At 43.0% G+C, this 19,574-nt stretch overlaps 1 protein-coding gene across 1 annotated transcript in view; it reads right to left on the bottom strand.

The window, feature by feature from the left end:
• Window positions 1–19,574, bottom strand: part of LOC121540434 (AP-1 complex subunit mu-2-like) — a 30,782-nt gene that overhangs the window by 9,232 nt on the left and 1,976 nt on the right. Inside the window, exons 2-5 of the mRNA XM_041849304.2 lie at window positions 15,635–15,791; window positions 14,761–14,828; window positions 14,525–14,655; window positions 7,382–7,529 (exon numbers count right to left, since the gene is read on the bottom strand). Coding sequence (XP_041705238.2) covers window positions 7,382–7,529; window positions 14,525–14,655; window positions 14,761–14,828; window positions 15,635–15,791 — 504 coding nt within the window. The remainder of the gene's footprint in view (window positions 1–7,381; window positions 7,530–14,524; window positions 14,656–14,760; window positions 14,829–15,634; window positions 15,792–19,574) is intronic.

The following is a 19,574-nucleotide window of genomic DNA, read 5'->3' as shown; positions in this document are numbered from 1 at the left end:
AATAGCATAATTTGTCATAAAGTCAGCATCTTCCAAAACGGAGATTAGCGAAATTTCCTAAATCCATAGGATATTTGAGGGTGTCACGCCCTGGCTCTAGGGACTCTTTTATGTTGAGCCAGGGTGTGTAGTGTCTATGTGTTGTGTTCTATGTTCACAATCTAGTTTATGTGTTTCTATGTTGGCCGGGGTGGTTCTCAATCAGAGGCAACGTGAATCAGCTGTTGCTTGTTGTCTCTGATTGGGAACCATACTTAGGCAGCCTATTGTGCAATTGTCTTTTGTGGGATCTTGTTCCGTGTAGGTTTGTGTTATTGACCGAGGACTTCACGTATCGTTTTGTGTTGTAATTAAAAGTACCTATTAAAGTATGTACTCATATCACGCTGCGCCTTGGTCCGCTCATTATGACGTTCGTGACAGAAGATCCCACCAATACTGGACCAAGCAGCGTGTCCAGGAGCACACGCAGGAGGTAACGTTAGTGGATGTCCTCCTCGGTTGGGGGCAGATTACGGAGGAGAAGGCCGTCCGTTACCGGAGGGCGATGAAAGGGGAGACCCAGGCAGGAGAGGAGAAGCGGCGCCAACCGGGTCGTCGTCGGACAGGCGAGAGGCACCCCCAATAATTTTTTTGGGGGGGGCACATGGCATGGACGACGGGGCTGCTGGAGGCAGATAAAGGGCGAGTTTGTAAAGGGCGAGTTTGTGGACATGGAGAGAAGGCCACCAGGTTACGGGGGCCATTGGTCATTAGAGGGAAGGAAAGTGTAGAGGCACGGCGAGAGGTACTGAAGTGTGTTACCAGTCCGGTCCGTTCCTGATCCCCGTATAAGGCCAGGGGTGTGTGTTCCCAGTGCGGTCCGGCCTGTTCCTGTCCCTCGCACCAAGCCTGTGATGCACGTTGCCAGCCCGGCCCGGCCTGTTCCTTTCCCTCGCACCAAGCCAATGGTGCGCGTCGTCAGCCCGGCCCGGCCTGTTCCTGCCCCTCACGCCAAGCCAATGGTGCGCGTCGCCAGCCCGGCCCGGCCTGTTCCTGCCCCTCGCACCAAGCCAATGGTGCGCGTCGCCAGCCCGGCCCGGCCCGTTCCTGCTCCCCGCACCAGGCCAGTGGTGCGGTTCGTCAGCCCGGTCCGGTCCATTCCTGCTCCCCGCACCAAGCCTGTGGTGCGCATCGTCAGCCCGGTCCGGCCCGTTCCTGCTCCCCGCACCAAGCCAGGGGTGCGCGTCGTCAGCCCGGTCCGGCCCATTCCTGCTCCCCGCACCAAGCCTGTGGTGCGCGTCGTCAGTCCGGCACAGCCCGTGCCCGTTTCACCGGTGCCTGGTCAGGTACCGGTCAGCTGCTCCACACCGGAGCCTAAGCAATCCGCTCCACCGATGTCCAGTCCAGCTCCAGCCAGCGGGACCAAACCAGGGGCGCTACGGGGGGGTTGTTAGAGGGTGGTGGTCACGCCCGGAGCCGGATCCGCCTCCGAGGAGGAATGCCCACCCGGCCCCTCCCCTGTTGGGTTCATGTTGGCGCGGTCGCAGTCCGCGCCTTTGGGGGGTACTGTCACGCCCTGGATCTAGGGACTCTTTTATGTTGAGCCAGGGTGTGTAGTGTCTATGTGTTGTGTTCTATGTTCACGATCTAGTTTATGTGTTTCTATGTTGGCCGGGGTGGTTCTCAATCAGAGGCAACGTGAATCAGCTGTTGCTTGTTGTCTCTGATTGGGAACCATACTTAGGCAGCCTATTGTGCAATTGTCTTTTGTGGGATCTTGTTCCGTGTAGGTTTGTGTTATTGACCGAGGACTTCACGTATCGTTTTGTTGTTTTGTGTTGTAATTAAAAATACCTATTAAAGTATGTACTCATATCACGCAGCGCCTTGGTCCGCTCATTATGACGTTCGTGACAGAGGGTTGAGTTTTGATTTCAATCATGCTCACTAACACGGGATGGTAACGCCTAGGGAGAATTGTCATGCACGGAGAAACAGCTGCGCTTATTGCGCTCTATCCAATCGTAGCAGCAGAACCTTCAGACAGTGAGACAGACCTGCCTATTACGCAGCGCCTCGGACTCAGACTTGTTTACATAAAAGATAACACATTGCCAATGTTATGTTGAAAGAACACTTGGCCCCTAAGCCCTTCATGGAGTGACCACTTGCTGATGGTCTAGCTAGCTTAATTGACAAACACAGACATGGAACTGATAAACAGTGTGTAGCTTGTGCTTTAGTTATGATAGTTTGACAGCTTGCTGATTAACTCGTGGACGCAGCAGCATCTGACTCGATACCGTCTGCAGTGCACTACCTAGTTTTCATGCAAATATTTTAAGATGAGAAATACGGCACCAAACACCTTAGCTTGATGTAAAATTGCGCAACTAAGACCTCCTCGGCAAAAAAGTCCAAATTAATTACAGATTTCTTGATTTATCTTAGATTAATTCTGACTATTTTGAGGGCGAAATGTTGCTACCGTGACTCAAGAGGGCCAAACAACAATAACTCCCAGGGTACGATATAGCAAACATAACACACCCACATTGAACCACACCCCCAAGACGCAAATCTCGCTTTTCTTCTTAATGAGCAGCAGAAAAACCCAGGCAGAATCGGTGAGTTCAGGCCCCCCTTTAAATAGGGCAAAAGTATGGGTATGACTAGAGCAGAACATTTACAGTTTAGATAGTCTTATGTTACCGCACTCCCAGTCCGAAGTCTCCTTCATCACGAAGGAACCCTGGAAATCAGGAAACCCTGGGTTTCAGTATAGAAATGACAGAAGGAGTTTTAGAAAGGATGAGATAGAGGTATGGAAGAGAATGAGCTAGAGACTGAAGATGAAAAAGTGGCTCGTCACAGAAAGGGAACTCTGGGGAAAGCCAGCTATCTAGTTAAATGTGGCATTAGAGGCCCATCAGACATGCTCATCCTTACAATCAGTCAGTTATTAGCCAGTTATTAGTCTCTGTCTGACTCTGACCCCTGGGATACATAAAATGGGCTCAGGGGGCTGGTTAGGTGTCAGACAAAAGGGCCGTGGTGTAACAACGTTACCACAGAAACCGGAGGATTGTTGTAAGAAAGGAAATCTGAAATAATTTCCTCACATTTTCTATTCAAGGATGTTGGAGAATGGTGTCTGGAAGCTTCTCTGACACACTGCTGAGTAATACTGTAAACCTGACCTGGTTTCTTGGTCTGTTCATTGCAAATGGTTATATACATATATCAAATGAATATATACATACAGTACCAGTCAAAAGTTTGGACACAAATACACATTCAAGGGTTTTTCTTAATTTTTACATTGTAAAATAATAGTAAAGACATCAAAACCATGAAATAACACATATGGAATCATGTAGTAACCAAAAAAGTGTTAAACAAATCAACATATATTTTATATTCTTCAATGCCAAGAGTGTGCAAAGTTGTCATCAAGGCAAAGGGTGGCTGCTTTGAAGAATCTAAAATCTAAAATATATTTTGATTTGTTTAACACTTTTTTGGTTACTACATGATTCCATATGTGTTATTTCATAGTTTTCTACAATGTAGAAAATAGTAAAAAATAAAGAAAAACCCTTAAATAAGTAGGTGTGTCCAAACTTTGGACTGGTACTGTATATTTGGTTTTGGAGAAAATGTTTAGCTTCTGTAAGTTTAAGAAATATTGCCTTGTGCCTTGTAATTCCGTTACCAAAAAACCCACATATCTTTAAGATATTTTATCATTTCTCTCCCTCATGAGGTGGGAGGATAATGAAAGTTCATAGAATAAACAAGTAATGGTAGACCTAGAAATTAGTTATATGGGGCACAGGGGAACATGCCTCCAGACCACCCCCCAGCCATCCTCATGTACTTTGTGCTCCCTCAGATTTTTGGGGTGCATGGCGCCCCTGGTTAGAGTGATTTTACTTATATCAATTTTGTTTTTGTAAAACTCATAATTCCATTACCAAATTGGTAATGAAATTACCCAAAAATCAGTAACAGAATTACTGCAACTGAATTGGCTACAATGGGAAATCCTAATAGTCACAAACCACAGTTGGGTCACCTGCTACTGTCCTCCCTTCCACTGGCATACTGTTATGTTCAGCTCATAACTGTTTTCTTTCTCTTTCTATTGACTGGTGGTCAAACCGAGTCTGGACATCCCCTCCCTCTCTCGCACCCTCTCTCTTTCTCTCTCTGCCTCCCTCTCTCACTCTCCAGTTAATGTCACCTCTCACAGCTCTTACTGACACCTACCCATGAGCCCCCTCTCTTTCCATTTACTGTAACCAGCATCCTCACCCACTGAGCACCGACCGACACCGGATGTCCATGGACATTGAAAAGTAGTTGAAATTTGTTCAGTCCTTCCTGGCTTTGATGTTAACATCCACAGACCGACCGGACTAGACCAAATCTGAACCTATTATAGACATATTTTTCACAAGTTTGGATAGCACAGGATAGTACAGTACAGTACAGTTAGTAGAGTACAGTACAATACGCACAGTACTGTACAGTCCAATACATTACATTAGAATACAGAATAGCACAGTACTGTACAGTGAGTAGAGTACAGTCCAAATCAATACAGTACAGTAAAGAAAAGTATAGTATAGTACAGTAGAGTACAGTATATTGGACTGTACTCTACTGTACTGAACTATACTCTACTTTACTGGAGCAGATATTTAACTGAGTATTTGGAAAACATGGTCGCATAAAATTTTGTTACCGTAATTCTGTTACCAAAGTTTGCATCTGCACAGTTCTTCCACTAAATTAGTTTTTGTACATTTTTCAGTGGAAATTGTTAAAAGTAATTGTTGTAAAAAAAATGTGTTGTTGTAGTAAATTTTACCCCCTTTTTCTTGTCTCATCGCTGCAACTCCCCAACGGGCTCGGGAGAGGCGAAAGACGAGTCATGCGTCTCTGAAACATGACCCGCCAACCCGCGCTTCTTAACACCCGCTCGCTTAACCCGGAAGCCAGCCGCACCAATGTGTCGGAGGAAACACCATTCAACTGATGACCAAAATCAGCCTGCAGGCACCCGGCCCGCCACAAGGAGTCGCTGGAGGAAAGCCACTCCGGCCAAACCCACCCCTAACCCGGACGACGCTGGGCCAATTGTGCGCCGCCCTATGGGACTCCCGGTCACGGCCGGTAATGACACAACCTGGGATCACACCCCAAGCTGTAGTGATGCCGCAACACTGCGATGCAGTGCCTTAGACCGCTGCGCCACTCGGGAGGCCAAATTTGTATGGTTTGATAAACTTTGAAATCAATGGTTTTGGTTTGGCATACATTTTTAAGAGAAAAAACTGAGTCAAAGCATAATTCCATTACCGCAGAATTGTCCTGAACTAGAACACCCTGGGTGCATCCAAAATGGCACTCTATTTCTTAGATAGTGCACTACTTTTGACCAGAGCAAAAACAGTGCACTATTTAGATAATAGAGTGCCATTTCAGCAGGGCCGGCAATAAAATATTGAAATACTGATCATTTATTTGACCGAGACCCGCACCGAGAGAAAGAAACATCAATCTCATATAAAGCATCCGAGCGAGCAAAACAGTGGCCCTCTGTCTCAGTATGAGTAGACCATGTATCTGATTCTGTCTGGACAAAAAGACTATGGCACGTCATACTATTTTTTATATTTTGATTTGTCGAACACTATTTTGGTTACTACATGATTCCATATGTGTTATTTCATAGTTTTGATGTCTTCACTATTATTCTACAATGTAGAAAATAGTAAAAATAAAGAAAAACTCTTGAATGAGTAGGTGTGTCCAAACTTTTGACTGGTAGTGTTTGTCAGACTGTTAGAAATCTAATTTGAACAAAAATGGATCTACCCTGTAGGATCTACCCTGGAAACCATGTTTGATGAATTTGTTACCATTCCACTCCACTCATTACCATGAGCCCGTTCTCCCACATTATGGTGCCACCAACCTCCTGTGCAGCACACCTGGAGTTTTCAAAAAGGCACGTGAAAGACTCTGAGAGCATAAGGCAAAAGTTTCTGTGGTCTGATGAGACAACAATTTAACTCTTTGGCCTGAATGCAAAGCGCAATGTCCGGATATAACCAGGCACAGCTTCAGAGTGCAAACGACCTTAGACTGGGGCTGTATGCTTGGGGACAATGACCTCAAGCATACAGCCAAAGCAACGCTGAAATGGCTTCAGAACAAGAATGTGAAAGTCCTTGAGTGACCCAGCCAAAGCCCAGACTTGAAAACCATTGAGAATCTGTGGAAAGACTTGAAGATTGCTGTTCACCGCCTCTTCCCATCTAACTTAACAGAGCTTCATAAAATCTATAAGGAAAGATTTTAGAAAATCCCCAAATCCAGATGTGCAAAGCTGATACAGACATACCCAAGACGACTCAAAGCTGTAATTGCCGCCAAAGGTGCTTCTACAAAGTATTGACTTAGGGGTGTGAATACTTATTTAAATTAGATATTTCTGTATTTAATTTTCAATAAATTTGCAAACATTTCTAAAAACATGTTTTCACTTTGTCATTATGGGGTATTGTGTGTAGATGGGTGAGAAAAATATATATTTAATCCATTTTGAATTCAGGCTGTAACACAATAAAATGTGGAATAAGTCAAGGGGTATGAATACTTTCGGAAGGCACTGTAGTACAGTGGTAAATGTATATATAGACCCATGGGCCGGCAGGGATGTAGCTCAGTTGGTAGAGCATGGCGTTTGCAACGCCAGGGTTGTGGGTTCGATTCCCACGGTGGGCCAGTATGAAAAAAAAAATATATATATATATATATAATAATAATGTATGCACTCGCTAACTGTAAGTCGCTCTGGATAAGAGCGTCTGCTAAATGACTAAAATGTAAAAATGTAATATACAGTAAAGCATAGTAAAGCTATATACAATAAAGGCCTTTTTTTCAGGGGGTGCTGGCTACTTCCTGCAGCTATGGGAAAACCTGGGACTATTTTAGACTTCATAGTCCCAGTTACCCTAGAGCAGTTTTTCTACCACCAACACTACACATTTTTATTGTAACCCTGGACAAGCACACAACTCAACTTTGTCAACTAATCATCAAGCCCTCGATGAGTTGAATGTGTGTTTGTCCAGGGCTACAACGAAAAGGTGTACTGTTTGGGGTACTGGAGGACTGGAGTTGGGAAACACTGTCCTTGAGACACCACATTATTAAACAGATAAAATAGTCTCAGACTGAAATCATAGTGCAGACCCTCACTAGCACGTTGTGGCTACTGTGTTCGTGGTTCGCCGTCTACTAGGGACCTTGTGATACTACCCATGGTTCATTACAATACATTAGGTGTTTTTACTGAGATTTGAGTGAAAAGCCTCCTCACCAGCAGGTTGACGGACTCGATGACGTCCATGAACACCTCGTTCTTCCTGTACTTGATGCCCTCTGACCTCCAGGACACTGCATTGGTGACGGTGGCGGGGGGGCGAGGGGCGCCCACATCCAGTTTGTGACCCCGCTGGGTGATGTACCTGCAGAGAGAGGGGTTGGGAAGAGAGGGGAGAGGACAGCTTATTCAGAGGAAAAAGAATGCTGTCGTCGCTACCTCCCTTTCCAACTAAGGTTCGAGAACGGAGGAGAAAGCAGAAGAGGATCAGTACAAAGATGTTTGTTTTCTAGATGATATCAATCTTTCTATCTATTCACGATTAATGAAAGAGCTTATGATAAAATACCCCAGAATAGAAAATTAATTTTATTAAACCTCCACTGGAGTAGATAGATTAATGAAAGGATTTGTCTTGGGTTGTGAGCAGGTTAGTCATGGGTGTAATTGGAACAAGGGGGTTTACATTGTGATTCTATTGTGATTGTAACCAAAAGACTAAGACTGCACTAAACTAAAACGCTAAGGCTCAAATCAATGTATTGTACCTGGAGTGCATTTTGTGTGCTCATTTAAAGGTGCAATCTGCAATAGTTAAAAATGATCAAGTTGACGTCAGACTGACAGGCCTTGCACCCATAACTCTGTGAGATTGGTTACATGTGTCTAGCCTCATCCCATTGTGTCTTTAACCACAGTAGACCTTGTATGTCTATTGTCTACTACTGGCTGTACTATCAATACCGTATGCTGCAGTGCTGAGTTGTACAATAGGTAGCGACAGCCCCTGATACTGTACTCAGAGAGGCTTGTTCTCCTCTAGGGAGGTCTGGGTGTCTGGAGGGATGATGTGATGAGACGGGGTGTGGGTAGGAGGGAGATGATACGCAGTACCTATGCATACACATGACCCTGTTTATTCCGTAGGTGGAACACCTGCCCCCTGCCTCTACGTCTCCCTGGTGACAGACAGACAGCAACACCATCTACTTCCTCAAATACACATACACACACACACACACACACACACAGTCCTGCCGCCCCGACCTGTAATCCCTCCCGATAGATCTCTCCTCTGCCTGCATCTCTCCCAGCTCTCCCTGTGGTATTGACAGACTGATCCAATCTCCATCATAGATCCTTCTGATGCTTGCAGACTTTCTCTCCTCCACTACCCTTCCCTGGGCTCCTCTGAGAATCCCCTTGTCGCTCAGGTTGAAAGAAGCTAGCATGGCTCAAAATGTGTCTGCACATTGCACAGGCACCGAAAGCTGCCCCTCAAAATTGCCCAACAAATTACATTACACGGGTTTGAATTCACCACTGCACTGACACAGGCCATGGTGACCTCCTATAGTGTTTTATGGTAATCCCACATCAAGCAGGGAGATCATCTCATCTCAATACCTCATCTTGACTCACGGAGAGTGGAAAGAGATGAATGACAAGTGGAGACAAGTGGGCTTGTTTGGTTGTCGGTGTGTTGGTTTTGGTCCTGATTCTCCTCAGAAATGCTAATGATGTATCCAACAAGAGCATCTGAGTTGGCGGTAAATCGACAGTCATACTACGAAACAAGACACACAAACACACTCCTTCTCTTTCACATACACACACAGGGGAAGACAAGGGAATGGTTGCCAGGCCAGGGCCCGGTTTTCTCAAAAGCATCTTAAGGCTAAGTTCATCGTTAGATCCTTCGTAAAAGCATCTTAACATTTCTGTGCCGTTTCCCAAAACTGTCTTTATTAACATTGCACTTGAAAGCGATCGTAATCTAAGCGCTCATAATCTAAAGACCACTCGTAGAACAGCTAAGTGCGTTGTTAGATCACTGTTTGCCCTCGGCCCCTCCTGAGTCACTTTACACACAGAAGATCTCCGCTAAACATAGAATTAAGATGTTTATTTGTCTCTGTGACCTCTGAAAACGTTATAGTTTAATATAAATAGCCTAAAAAGTTTGCAATGTAATAAACAAGCGAAGCAAGGATATAAAAAAATATATAAAAATGAAAACCGAGATAACCTAATTATATGATAGCTAGATTAGACTACATAATGACATCACTTTCATGTATGTGCAATCGATAGATACCTAGGCTACACCTAGGCTAGACCTGAGCTACATTATCTGAAAGCCCAAGCATTTCACTGTAGCTGAACCAATAACTTAAAGGTCAACATATTAGGTATATGGCAATTTGTAGCCTAGGCTAGGCTACTTGATGTTTCATTATTTGATTGTAGAATATCCGTAGTTCTACTTGCAGCTCAATTCCTGCCTGCCATAGGCTACAATAATTTGTTGAGCAATTACGAAAACCATTATCATCATGTCCTATTTTTAGGTCACATTGATATTTTCTAAATAGCGAAAGAGGGAATGAGCGACTTTGACTTTATTCATTCTTGCTCACAGTTTACACAAAAAAATGCAGAATTTAGCCTACATAATTAAACATTGCATACGAAATGTCACGAGAAAACACTTAGAATATATAACACATGGCAAACATATAATACAAACATTTAAATACATTATAGGCTTCTCTTGATGGGAAAACTGTATTGTGTAAAAAATAGATAAAAAAAAAAGATGACTTTGAATACATTTAAGAGCTACAGTGAGCTCTTTAGTCTTTATAGTCTGGAATAATTTTCAGCAAGGGACAGCTCCTGCAACGACACAGTTAAGTTCCACTTTGTAACGAGGACATCGTTAAAACAGTCATAAGCCTAAGTTCCATCGCTATTGGGAAATCGTGCCCAGGTGGGCAGTGTTTTAGGGTAAGGGGGGGGGAGCGCCGGGATGAGGTGGCGTAGAGGGGTCTCCTTGGCAAAACGAGGAGTAGCAGAGCTCGTCTATCTGGGTCTCGAGTGCAGCCAGCTGACGGTGGCATTGTGTATGTGTCAATGGGAGACAGGCTAGCGATTATCAGCCCTATTCAGGCCCACATTCACAGACAACACACTAAAGGCCTCATCAAAGCTCAGGGCAAAAACACATCTTCATACATCCACATCAGACAGTCACCATATTATCAAAGTAAATCGTCTGTTTTGAGCAATTATAAAAAGACAAAATCATATTATATGTTACAAACAGGCTTTCAATTCAAATGTAAGACAAATTACAAACAGGTAATTAAGCAGACAAAATAGGCCCGTTGCCGTGGTAGCCTGGCCCTAATTAAGTGAACACTGAACCTTCTGCCAGAACATGGCACCTTTCCCAGGGGCAAGTAACAGAACAGGAAAACAAAGTCCAGTTAACGAGCTAAACCCTCTGAACCCTGTAGGCTACTGTATACTGTCTGGCATTAGCCTAGATGCTAGTCTTTTTTATCATGAAACGGCAAGCCACCTAGTAGAAAGATGAGTAGACAGAGGTGTTGACTGACTCTGACTCTACTCTTTAGCAGAGAAGAAAACATTAAGTATAAAGTCTTGTTAACAAGCTAAAGTAGGGGTTCCCAAACTTTGCTGGGCCATGACCCCATTTTGATATCTGAACATTTTTGCGACCCCACCAATGGGATAGAAATGATGTAATTAACAGCCAATGTGAACTTTTTTATTTGGGGCTATGTCAGTCAATTGAAAAACATTCTAACAGTATTTCTGATTGTCTTCTCAACTCACCCTCACATACTTTTAATGTGGGGCAGTCAAATTGCAAATTAGTCTGACATAATGTCTCTTATCTCACCACCACTGATGAGATGGGTGTGGCTTGATGCATGTCGCGTCGGAGCTTCTCAAAGTCAGGGGCCGTGGTCAACTGTGCACACATCATCTCTGCTATCACATCCAATCTGGATCGATATTTGGTTTTAATGCAGACGAGAGCACTGAATCCAGCTTCACACAGATATGAGCTGGCGAAGGGTAGCCTAGGATGATTTTTATGGTGCTTTCAAGACAACTGTGAACTCTGAAAAATACGAGGTCAAATCATGAAGTCAGTGATCTTTAGGTCGGAAAGTCAGAGCTCTAGAAAGAGGCCAGAGTTCCCGAGTTGGAATTCCGAGTTGGATGACCGTTCAAAACTATTTTTCCCAGTCGGAGTTCGTTTCTGTCTGAGTTCCCAGTTGTCAGAGGGTGACGGCATGGTATTTCCTTTGAGTCAGGAACCAAACCTCCTTCATAGTGAACCGTGAACGCGTTGTCTAGAGCACTCGGTCACATAACAGCTTGATCAGTTGTTCGATTTCATTTACCAGCATGTCAACTGAGCCAGGATCACAGTCAAACGGATTGGGAAGTAGGTCAGTCCCAAAGTGCTCTTCCAAGTGTTGGAGGTGAGCAGTCATCACTTGTGTGGGAAACACTGATGCCGTTTTCTGTTATTTTCTTTTCATTACACAGAAAGTCAACCAAGTCTGATTTTTTATATCCATTGTGAATGACAAAAGGTCCTTTCTCGATGCGAAAAATCTTTCCAACACTCCCCCTCAATAACCACCAAGCCTCGGTGTGAAATAGAACAGTCATGCTCTGATCCCATATCTCTACATAGTTTTGCGAAAAGGCGTGTGCGCATTTGATGTGGTTTGATGTAGTTTACAATTGAAGTTACCTGCTGCAGTATATCTCAGAGTTCTGTGCTCAGCTCTTTTGCCGCCAGTTTCTCTCGGTTTATCATACAATGTGTCCATATGGCACATTCATAACTAGAGTGCAGAGGCCTGCCTGCTGTCCTGTGATAGATGGCGCCCCATCTGTGCAAAAGCCCACCACTCGATCCCATATGGAATCAGTTTTTTGTGAATATAGCTACGCAGCACACTATGCCGTTTCATGCACGAGAATCGTGAGACTGAACAATATGTCCTCGTGAATAGCATCCCCCAACATGTATAGCGAACAAAAGTCAATGCATGGGCATCTCGGCCCTCACAGCTAACGTCCATTTGGAGAGCATAAGCTGGGGAGTTTTGAGTCGTTCAGTCAGAGTTTCCTCTTGATTGCTAGCAATAGCATAAATTCTTAGGTTAACAGTGCTATCTGACAAAGGTAATATCAAATTCTCTGCAATAGTGTGTGGTTTCATTACGTAGTGGTCCTAGCCATTCACCGTGGGAATGATTCAAGTGAAACGGTCAAGTGCGGCCTTTTCCAATGATCTAAGGGCACTATCTTTAGATTTGAATAATTTTCATTTAGATTTTTATGGTTAACCACATTACAATGATTTTGAGATACAAAAAATATCTTAGTATACAGTTGAAGTCGGAAGTTTACATACACCTTAGCCAAATACATTTAAACTCTGTTTTTCACAATTCCTGACATTTAATCCTAGTAAAAATTCCCTGTCTTAGGTCAGTTAGGATCACCACTTTATTTTAAGAATGTGAAATGTCAGAATAATAGTAGAGAGAATGATTTATTTCAGCTTTTATTTATTTCTTCACATTCCCAGTAGGTCGTAAGTTTACATACACTCCATTAGTATTTGGTAGCATTGCCTTTAAATTGTTTAACTTGGGTCAAACGTTTTGGGTAGCCTTCCACAAGCTTCCCACAATAAGTTGGATGCATTTTGGCCCATTCCTCCTGACAGAGCTGGTGTAACTGAGTCAGGTTTGTAGGCCTCCTTGCTCACACACGATTTTTCAGTTCTTCCCACAAATGTTCTATAGGATTGAGGTCAGGGCTTTGTGATGGCCACTCCAATACCTTGACTTTGTTGTCCTTAAGCCATTTTGCCACAACTTTGGAAGTATGCTTGGGGTCATTGTCCATTTGGAAGACCCATTTGCGACCAAGCTTTAACTTCCTGACGGATGTCTTGAGATGTTGCTTCAATATATACACATCATTTTCCTTCCTCATGATGCTATCTATTTTGTGAAGTGCATCAGTCCCTCCTGCAGCAAAGCACGCCCACAGCATGATGCTGCCACCCCCATGCTTCACGGTTGGGATGGTGTTCTTCGGCTTGCAAGCTTCCCCTTTTTCCTCCAAACATAACGATGGTCATTATGGCCAAACAGTTCTATTTTTGTTTCATCATCCCAGACATTTCTCCAAAAAGTACAATCTTTGTCCCCATGTGCAGTTGCAAAACGTAGTCTGGCTTTTGTATGGCGGTTTTGGAGCAGTGGCTTCTTCCTTGCTGAGCGGCCTTTCAGGTTATGTCGATATAGGACTCGTTTTACTGTGGATAGAGATACTTTTGTACCTGTTTCCTCCAGCATCTTCACAAGGTCCTTTGCTGTTGTTCTGGAATTGATTAGCACTTTCGCACCAAAGTATGTTCATCTCTAGGAGACAGAACATGTCTCCTTCCTGAGCGGTATGACGGCTGCGTGGTCCCATGGTGTTTATACTTGCGTACTATTGTTTGTACATATGAACGTGGTACCTTCAAGCATTTGGAAATTGCTCCCAAGGATGAACCAGACTTGTGGAGGTCTACAATTATTTTTCTGAGGTCTTGGCTGATTTCATTTTATTTTCCCATGATGTCAAGCAAAGAGGCACTGAGTTTGAAGGTAGGCCTTGAAATACATCGACAGGTACACCTCCAATTGACTCAAATGATGTCAATTAGCCTATCCGAAGCTTCTAAAGCCATGACATCATTTTCTGGAATTTTCCAAGCTGTTTAAAGGCACAGTCAACTTACTGTATGTAAACTTCTGACCCACTGTAATTGTGATACAGTGAATTATAAGTGAAATAATCTGTCTGTAAACAATTGTTGGAAAAATTACTTGTGTCATGCACAAAGTAGATGTCCTAACCGACTTGCCAAAACTATAGTTTGTTAACAAGAAATTTGTGGAGTGGTTGAAAAACTAGTTTTAATGACCCCAACCTAAGTGTATGTAAACTTCCGACTTCAACTGCATATATGTTTTTTCTTCAGGATTTTGGAAATTCTCCCACGAGCCCCATTTTCATATCAGGCGACCCCACTTGGGGTCACAACCCCTAGTTTGGGAACAGCTGAGCTAAGGACTTCAAACCTTATATTGTAGCCTACTCAGCAATATGGTAGTCTGTTCGATGGTAGTCAGTTTGGTAGTCTGTTTTAGTATTGCCCCTGTGTTGCAGTCTAAAATGTCAAGCCAAGCCTTCCAGGCCAGACTGTAGTCTTGACTGACTGTAACTGAGTCCACTACTCACTCTTGCAGGATCTTGCTGTCTGTGGTCTGGGGAAAGCCAAAGTCCATGACCTCGTCCATCAGCTCATACACAGTCACAAAGTTGTCACGGATACTCTCCTCCTCCAGCTCCTTAAAGTACTCCTTAAACACCTACAGACGGACAGACAACTTACAATACAATACAATATCAATACAATACCAGAAGAGTAAGCACAGTGTATTATAGAAGGTATTGTCAGTGAAGCACACACTCACCTCCACTATTTTGTAGAGGAAGGAGTATACCAGAGCAGCATTGGCATTCTTCTTGGTCATTGCCACCACTGAAGAAGGACTGTTAAGTATGTACTAAACTGTTGAACAGAAAAGGTACTGTGCCACTGCTGTTTAAAATCTATCAAATGGAACATTTACAGTGAGATGCACAGTTTAAAGTGGCAATCTGCAGTTGCTACATCTATTTTTGGACTTATAAATTAATGATATATACCCATTGATTCTTTAAGAATATAACTTATAAATGCCTCATGACCTTAGTTCAACTGTCATACCCCATCAGAACCCAAAATATAAGCTTGTTTTACTCCAATGTTTGCAAACAAAGTCAATATAAATGAAAACTAGATAGCCTCAAAACATGGTTAAAACTATCATTTCATATCATGGGATGGTCAGTCCTTGCATCCATAGCGCTGTCTATGAATTTGAGTGGTTACATTTCTCCAGCCCCATCCCTTAGCATTTTACCAGAACAGGGGCGGGGATGACGCTTTTTTATTCTTTCAATGCTGATTGCCCCTTTAAACAAAACTAAAAAGTTGGTCATATAAAAATCTGAAATTAGGTTTCAGAATCAGACCTTAGTCATTCTGATTCTGTTAGACAACCACCACAACCATCAGTGAGATACAATTGACTCAAATTAGTTGTTCACAGCATTTCCCTCTAGTTGACAATAACCTAAGATACACAGATAAAGGACATTTATAGCGTGACTTCCTGAATCTGCATGCATGCAGTGAGGGTGTGAACTGTGAATTGTGTGATACATCTCGTGAGCGAGACAGAAGCTGAGACAGACGGCCTGACTGACTGAGCAGTAACAGGACTTCCTGTTTGGACAGGATACAGTAGAGGTTGCTGTGTTTGATCCACAGGAAGTGTGAGGAGCCGTGGGTCACCAGGGGCGACGTGTCTCCGTCCTCCTCCATCCTCATCATGATGGGCATGAAGTGGTCGATCTCATTCATGTCCAAGTTGCCCATGTAGTTACGACTTATCAACACCTACATGAAAACACATACCACAAAATAGAGGGTGGAGATTTGTAACATGTCTAAGTTGCCCATGTAGTTACGACATATCAACACCTGGCCAATGAGATAACTTGACACAGAGGGCATTGTAACATATTTATGTACATTAATTTTCTATTCAATTCAGTTCATCTTTATTTATATAGGATATTTCACTCAGCAGCAATTCTCACTGGTTTCCAATGAGTCCATAGTGGAAGATCTGCAACAGTTCAAATTCAAAAAGATCAGAAATGGAGCATATGTCCTTCCCCTCGTTGTGACGGCTCAGCAGTAAGTTGTGTAAGATCAGGAAATTGTCTGTCGAACTCTAAATGAAATGGGAAGCTGCCTCTGGCAGGAGGGCCACTGTTAAGAAACAGCAAATAACTGACAACTAACCTGTGATCACAACACCCAATAACTGCATTGTGCAAGATACACTAGAGTGGCCCGAGGGAAGCATCACACACACACACACACACACACACACACACACACACACACACACACAGAGCTATGTCTTACTATACTTGTGAGGACTTTTTGGGGATCAACAATTGATTCCCATTCAAAATCCTATTTTCCCTAACCATAAACCTAACCAATACCCTAACCTCTAACCATAACTGTAACTCTAAACCTAACTCATAACCCTAAGCCTAAATAGCCTTTTTACAAGTGAGGCCGGTAAAATGTCCTCACTTCTCCGAATTTTAGTTGGTTGACTATTCTGTTGAGGACTTCTGGTACTCACAAGTATAATAAAATGTGTACACACACACACACATACTGACACACACACACAAACAAACACACACTTTAATTTCAACACCAATAACAAGATGAGTCAGCATTGAGAGTCGCTGGGCTGGAGCCATCACACTCTGAAATAAGTGTTGAAAGAGATCAAAGCCTATGCTTGAGGGATCTCACACACTGAAGACATGGCCTACAACCCTCTGTACTAGAGGGGCCTCTGTGCCGGGGAGGTCAGAGGGTAGACTGTGCCGGGGAGGTCAGAGACAACAAAAGAGAAGGAAATAACAAATAAGACAAAGGAAATACCAAAATGAAAACCTCATCACACAGTGAAAGGATATGGACAGGCTCTTTCTCTATAAAGGGATGGTGGAATCCCAGACAGACGGACAGACATTTCAAAGGTTGTTGCATATAAAAAGCAGTGTGCACTTGCAGGAAACAGAAATGCTACCTGAATGTTAAGAACGTAGAGGGAAATTATAGATTTTAGTGTTCACAATTATTACAATTTTGAGAATAAATATGGCTTTGGAGGACATGTTTGGCTTCTGCTTAAAATGTACATTAAACTGCCATTGAGGTTCAAGGAAATAAAAAGTTTAAATATTGTTCAAACCCATTGTCACCAACCCTTCATCATCAACACCTCACCCTCTGTGTTAATGAAACACATGTATCAGAACAGGCCATGGCAAGTTCCTCATTCCTGTTTTAATCCCCAGCCACTGTCTGCGGTCATCCTGAGCTAACAAACCTTTTGTTTTTTGTTAAAACACTTTCTCTGTTGAACCATTACATTTGTATTCTAGTAGCCTAGGCTCCAGCCATTATACAGTGTGGAGGTCTGGTACCGTGGAACTAATATTCTGCTAACTCTAAAAAGGTGAACCTAAGGACACACACACAGAAACTCCAATGGAGTTAGCCAGTGCATCTTGCTACAGTACTGCAGAGACCAGACAGACTGCTGCAGTGATGGGGTAAGCGTTAGAGTTTGAATGAGAGACATGTCTGGGAATATGAAAGCAGGCTTATGGTTCACATTCAGTCCCACTGTTGGCTGACAAACAGTCAAACACACTGGCTGACTTTAATGAGGGCCTGGTTCATTCACTCACTCACTCACTCACACACACACACACACACACACACATACACCCACACACACATTCACACACACACCATATCCCCTTCAAAATTATGGGATGATTCATCCAGGGGAAGTTTGTTTGACACTGGGACACTGGTTATTGTCAATGAGGCATTGTTTACAATCAATATGAACTACCATCTGTATGACCTCTACGGGACATCTCAATTAAGGTAAACAGACAGAGATCCCTCAGGTTCCATCTCAAATGCCACCCTATTCCCTATGTAGTGCACTACTTTTGAACAGGGCTCTGGTCAAAAGTAGTGCACTACATAAGGAATAGGGTGCCATTTGGGAAACAAGCTCAGTGATTTGGAGGTAAATATCCATGAAAAATCTATCAAGCTACCAGAGGGTCTAAAAATACTTTCCCCTCTGAGAATGACATGGTTTGACAATCAAACACACATCATGGCTACTATATTTCACCTTGAAAACACATGTCAGGCTATATTTATGACCATGTCCCATCACATGTCAGGCTATCTATACATTGTGGTGTCTAGTTTCTCATATATTACTTAAGACAGCAAACTTATGAGTGTAGTTTAAAAATAGCCTAGTGTACACACATCCAGAATTGCAGGTGCAGGGTACACAAAGTAAGTAATGAAATAAAGAACAGATACCACAGACTGATAAATGCTCCCGTTGTTTAATTGGCTCAATAAAACAGCTGGGGATCATTCATCAGTGTGTGGGTGTAAATGTTTTATTTCAAACGTATTGTAGTTAGTGTACAAAAAAAAGCAGCCATTTATCAGCATAACAATATATTTCAAAGAAAGACGCATTAAGTTTATCAATACTGCATAAAAAGCTACATTCATAACATCTCAAATTTCTACAACAAGCACCCAATGTGTTCATACAGTGCCTGTATCCAGACACTGTAGTCTTGATCGATGGGACAGACAGACAGACAGACAGACAGACAGACAGACAGACAGAGACAGACAGACAGACAGACATATAGATAAGATAGATAAGATAGATAAGATAGATAGATAAGATAGATAAGATAGATAGATGAAGATAGATAGATATCCTCAGTCTCCAGTACAGCCCCGTCTGGGTTGAGTTTAGCAGGGAGAAGGACTGAGGCCAGAAAGGGGAGAAAAGGCTTTAGCACTAACAGGGATCCAGGGATCCAGCCAGGGGCCTATGAGAGAGTAATCCATCTCCTTAACACACTCAGGCTCTCCTTCTCCACGATATTATTACCACAACCATACAAATAAGGGAAGTCGGGTTTGGCTTGTTTAGCCTATAGTCTGTTGTCTGAGCAGATACCCCAGACTTTGTATGCAAACAACTCTCCATGAATAAGCCAATTAAACTAGGCTAATAAGAAATGAAATGTGACACGCCAGCCCAACAGGTGCAGATGACGCTAGTTTCTACTTAAAAGGAAGGTCGTTTGAGGGACGTTTTTGTTTTTTTCTTTCAGAAATTCCTTTTTGAACATGTGAACTTTTATGTGCCTTAATTACAAACGTATTTATTATGAGCCTAGTTTAGCCAATGAGAAAGCACTTAGCTATATGTGACCCACAACCTGGATTCGGTCCTATGTAGCAAAATTTGAAATGTTTTTTTACATTGGATAAAAGTAGAGACTCCGAGCTAGAAAATGGTATATCATACACTGCAGTTGAGGAACAATGAGAAAGTAATTCTGCTTTGAAAGTTAATAAACTTGTAACCCCACTTTTGAGAAAATGGCCCATGAATGTTTTGGTACACCTACTGGAGAGCTTTTCTTTGTCTACACCCATTCAGCATTGTTCACACCCTCTTAAGCCTTAGCCCCACCCATCTCTTTAAGGATTCACAGTGCAGTAAACAACCAAAGA

This window comes from Coregonus clupeaformis, chromosome 26, assembly GCF_020615455.1.
Source record: "Coregonus clupeaformis isolate EN_2021a chromosome 26, ASM2061545v1, whole genome shotgun sequence".
In the NCBI taxonomy this organism is placed as follows: Eukaryota; Metazoa; Chordata; class Actinopteri; order Salmoniformes; family Salmonidae; genus Coregonus; species Coregonus clupeaformis.
This window is presented reverse-complemented; position numbering and strand designations above follow the sequence as displayed.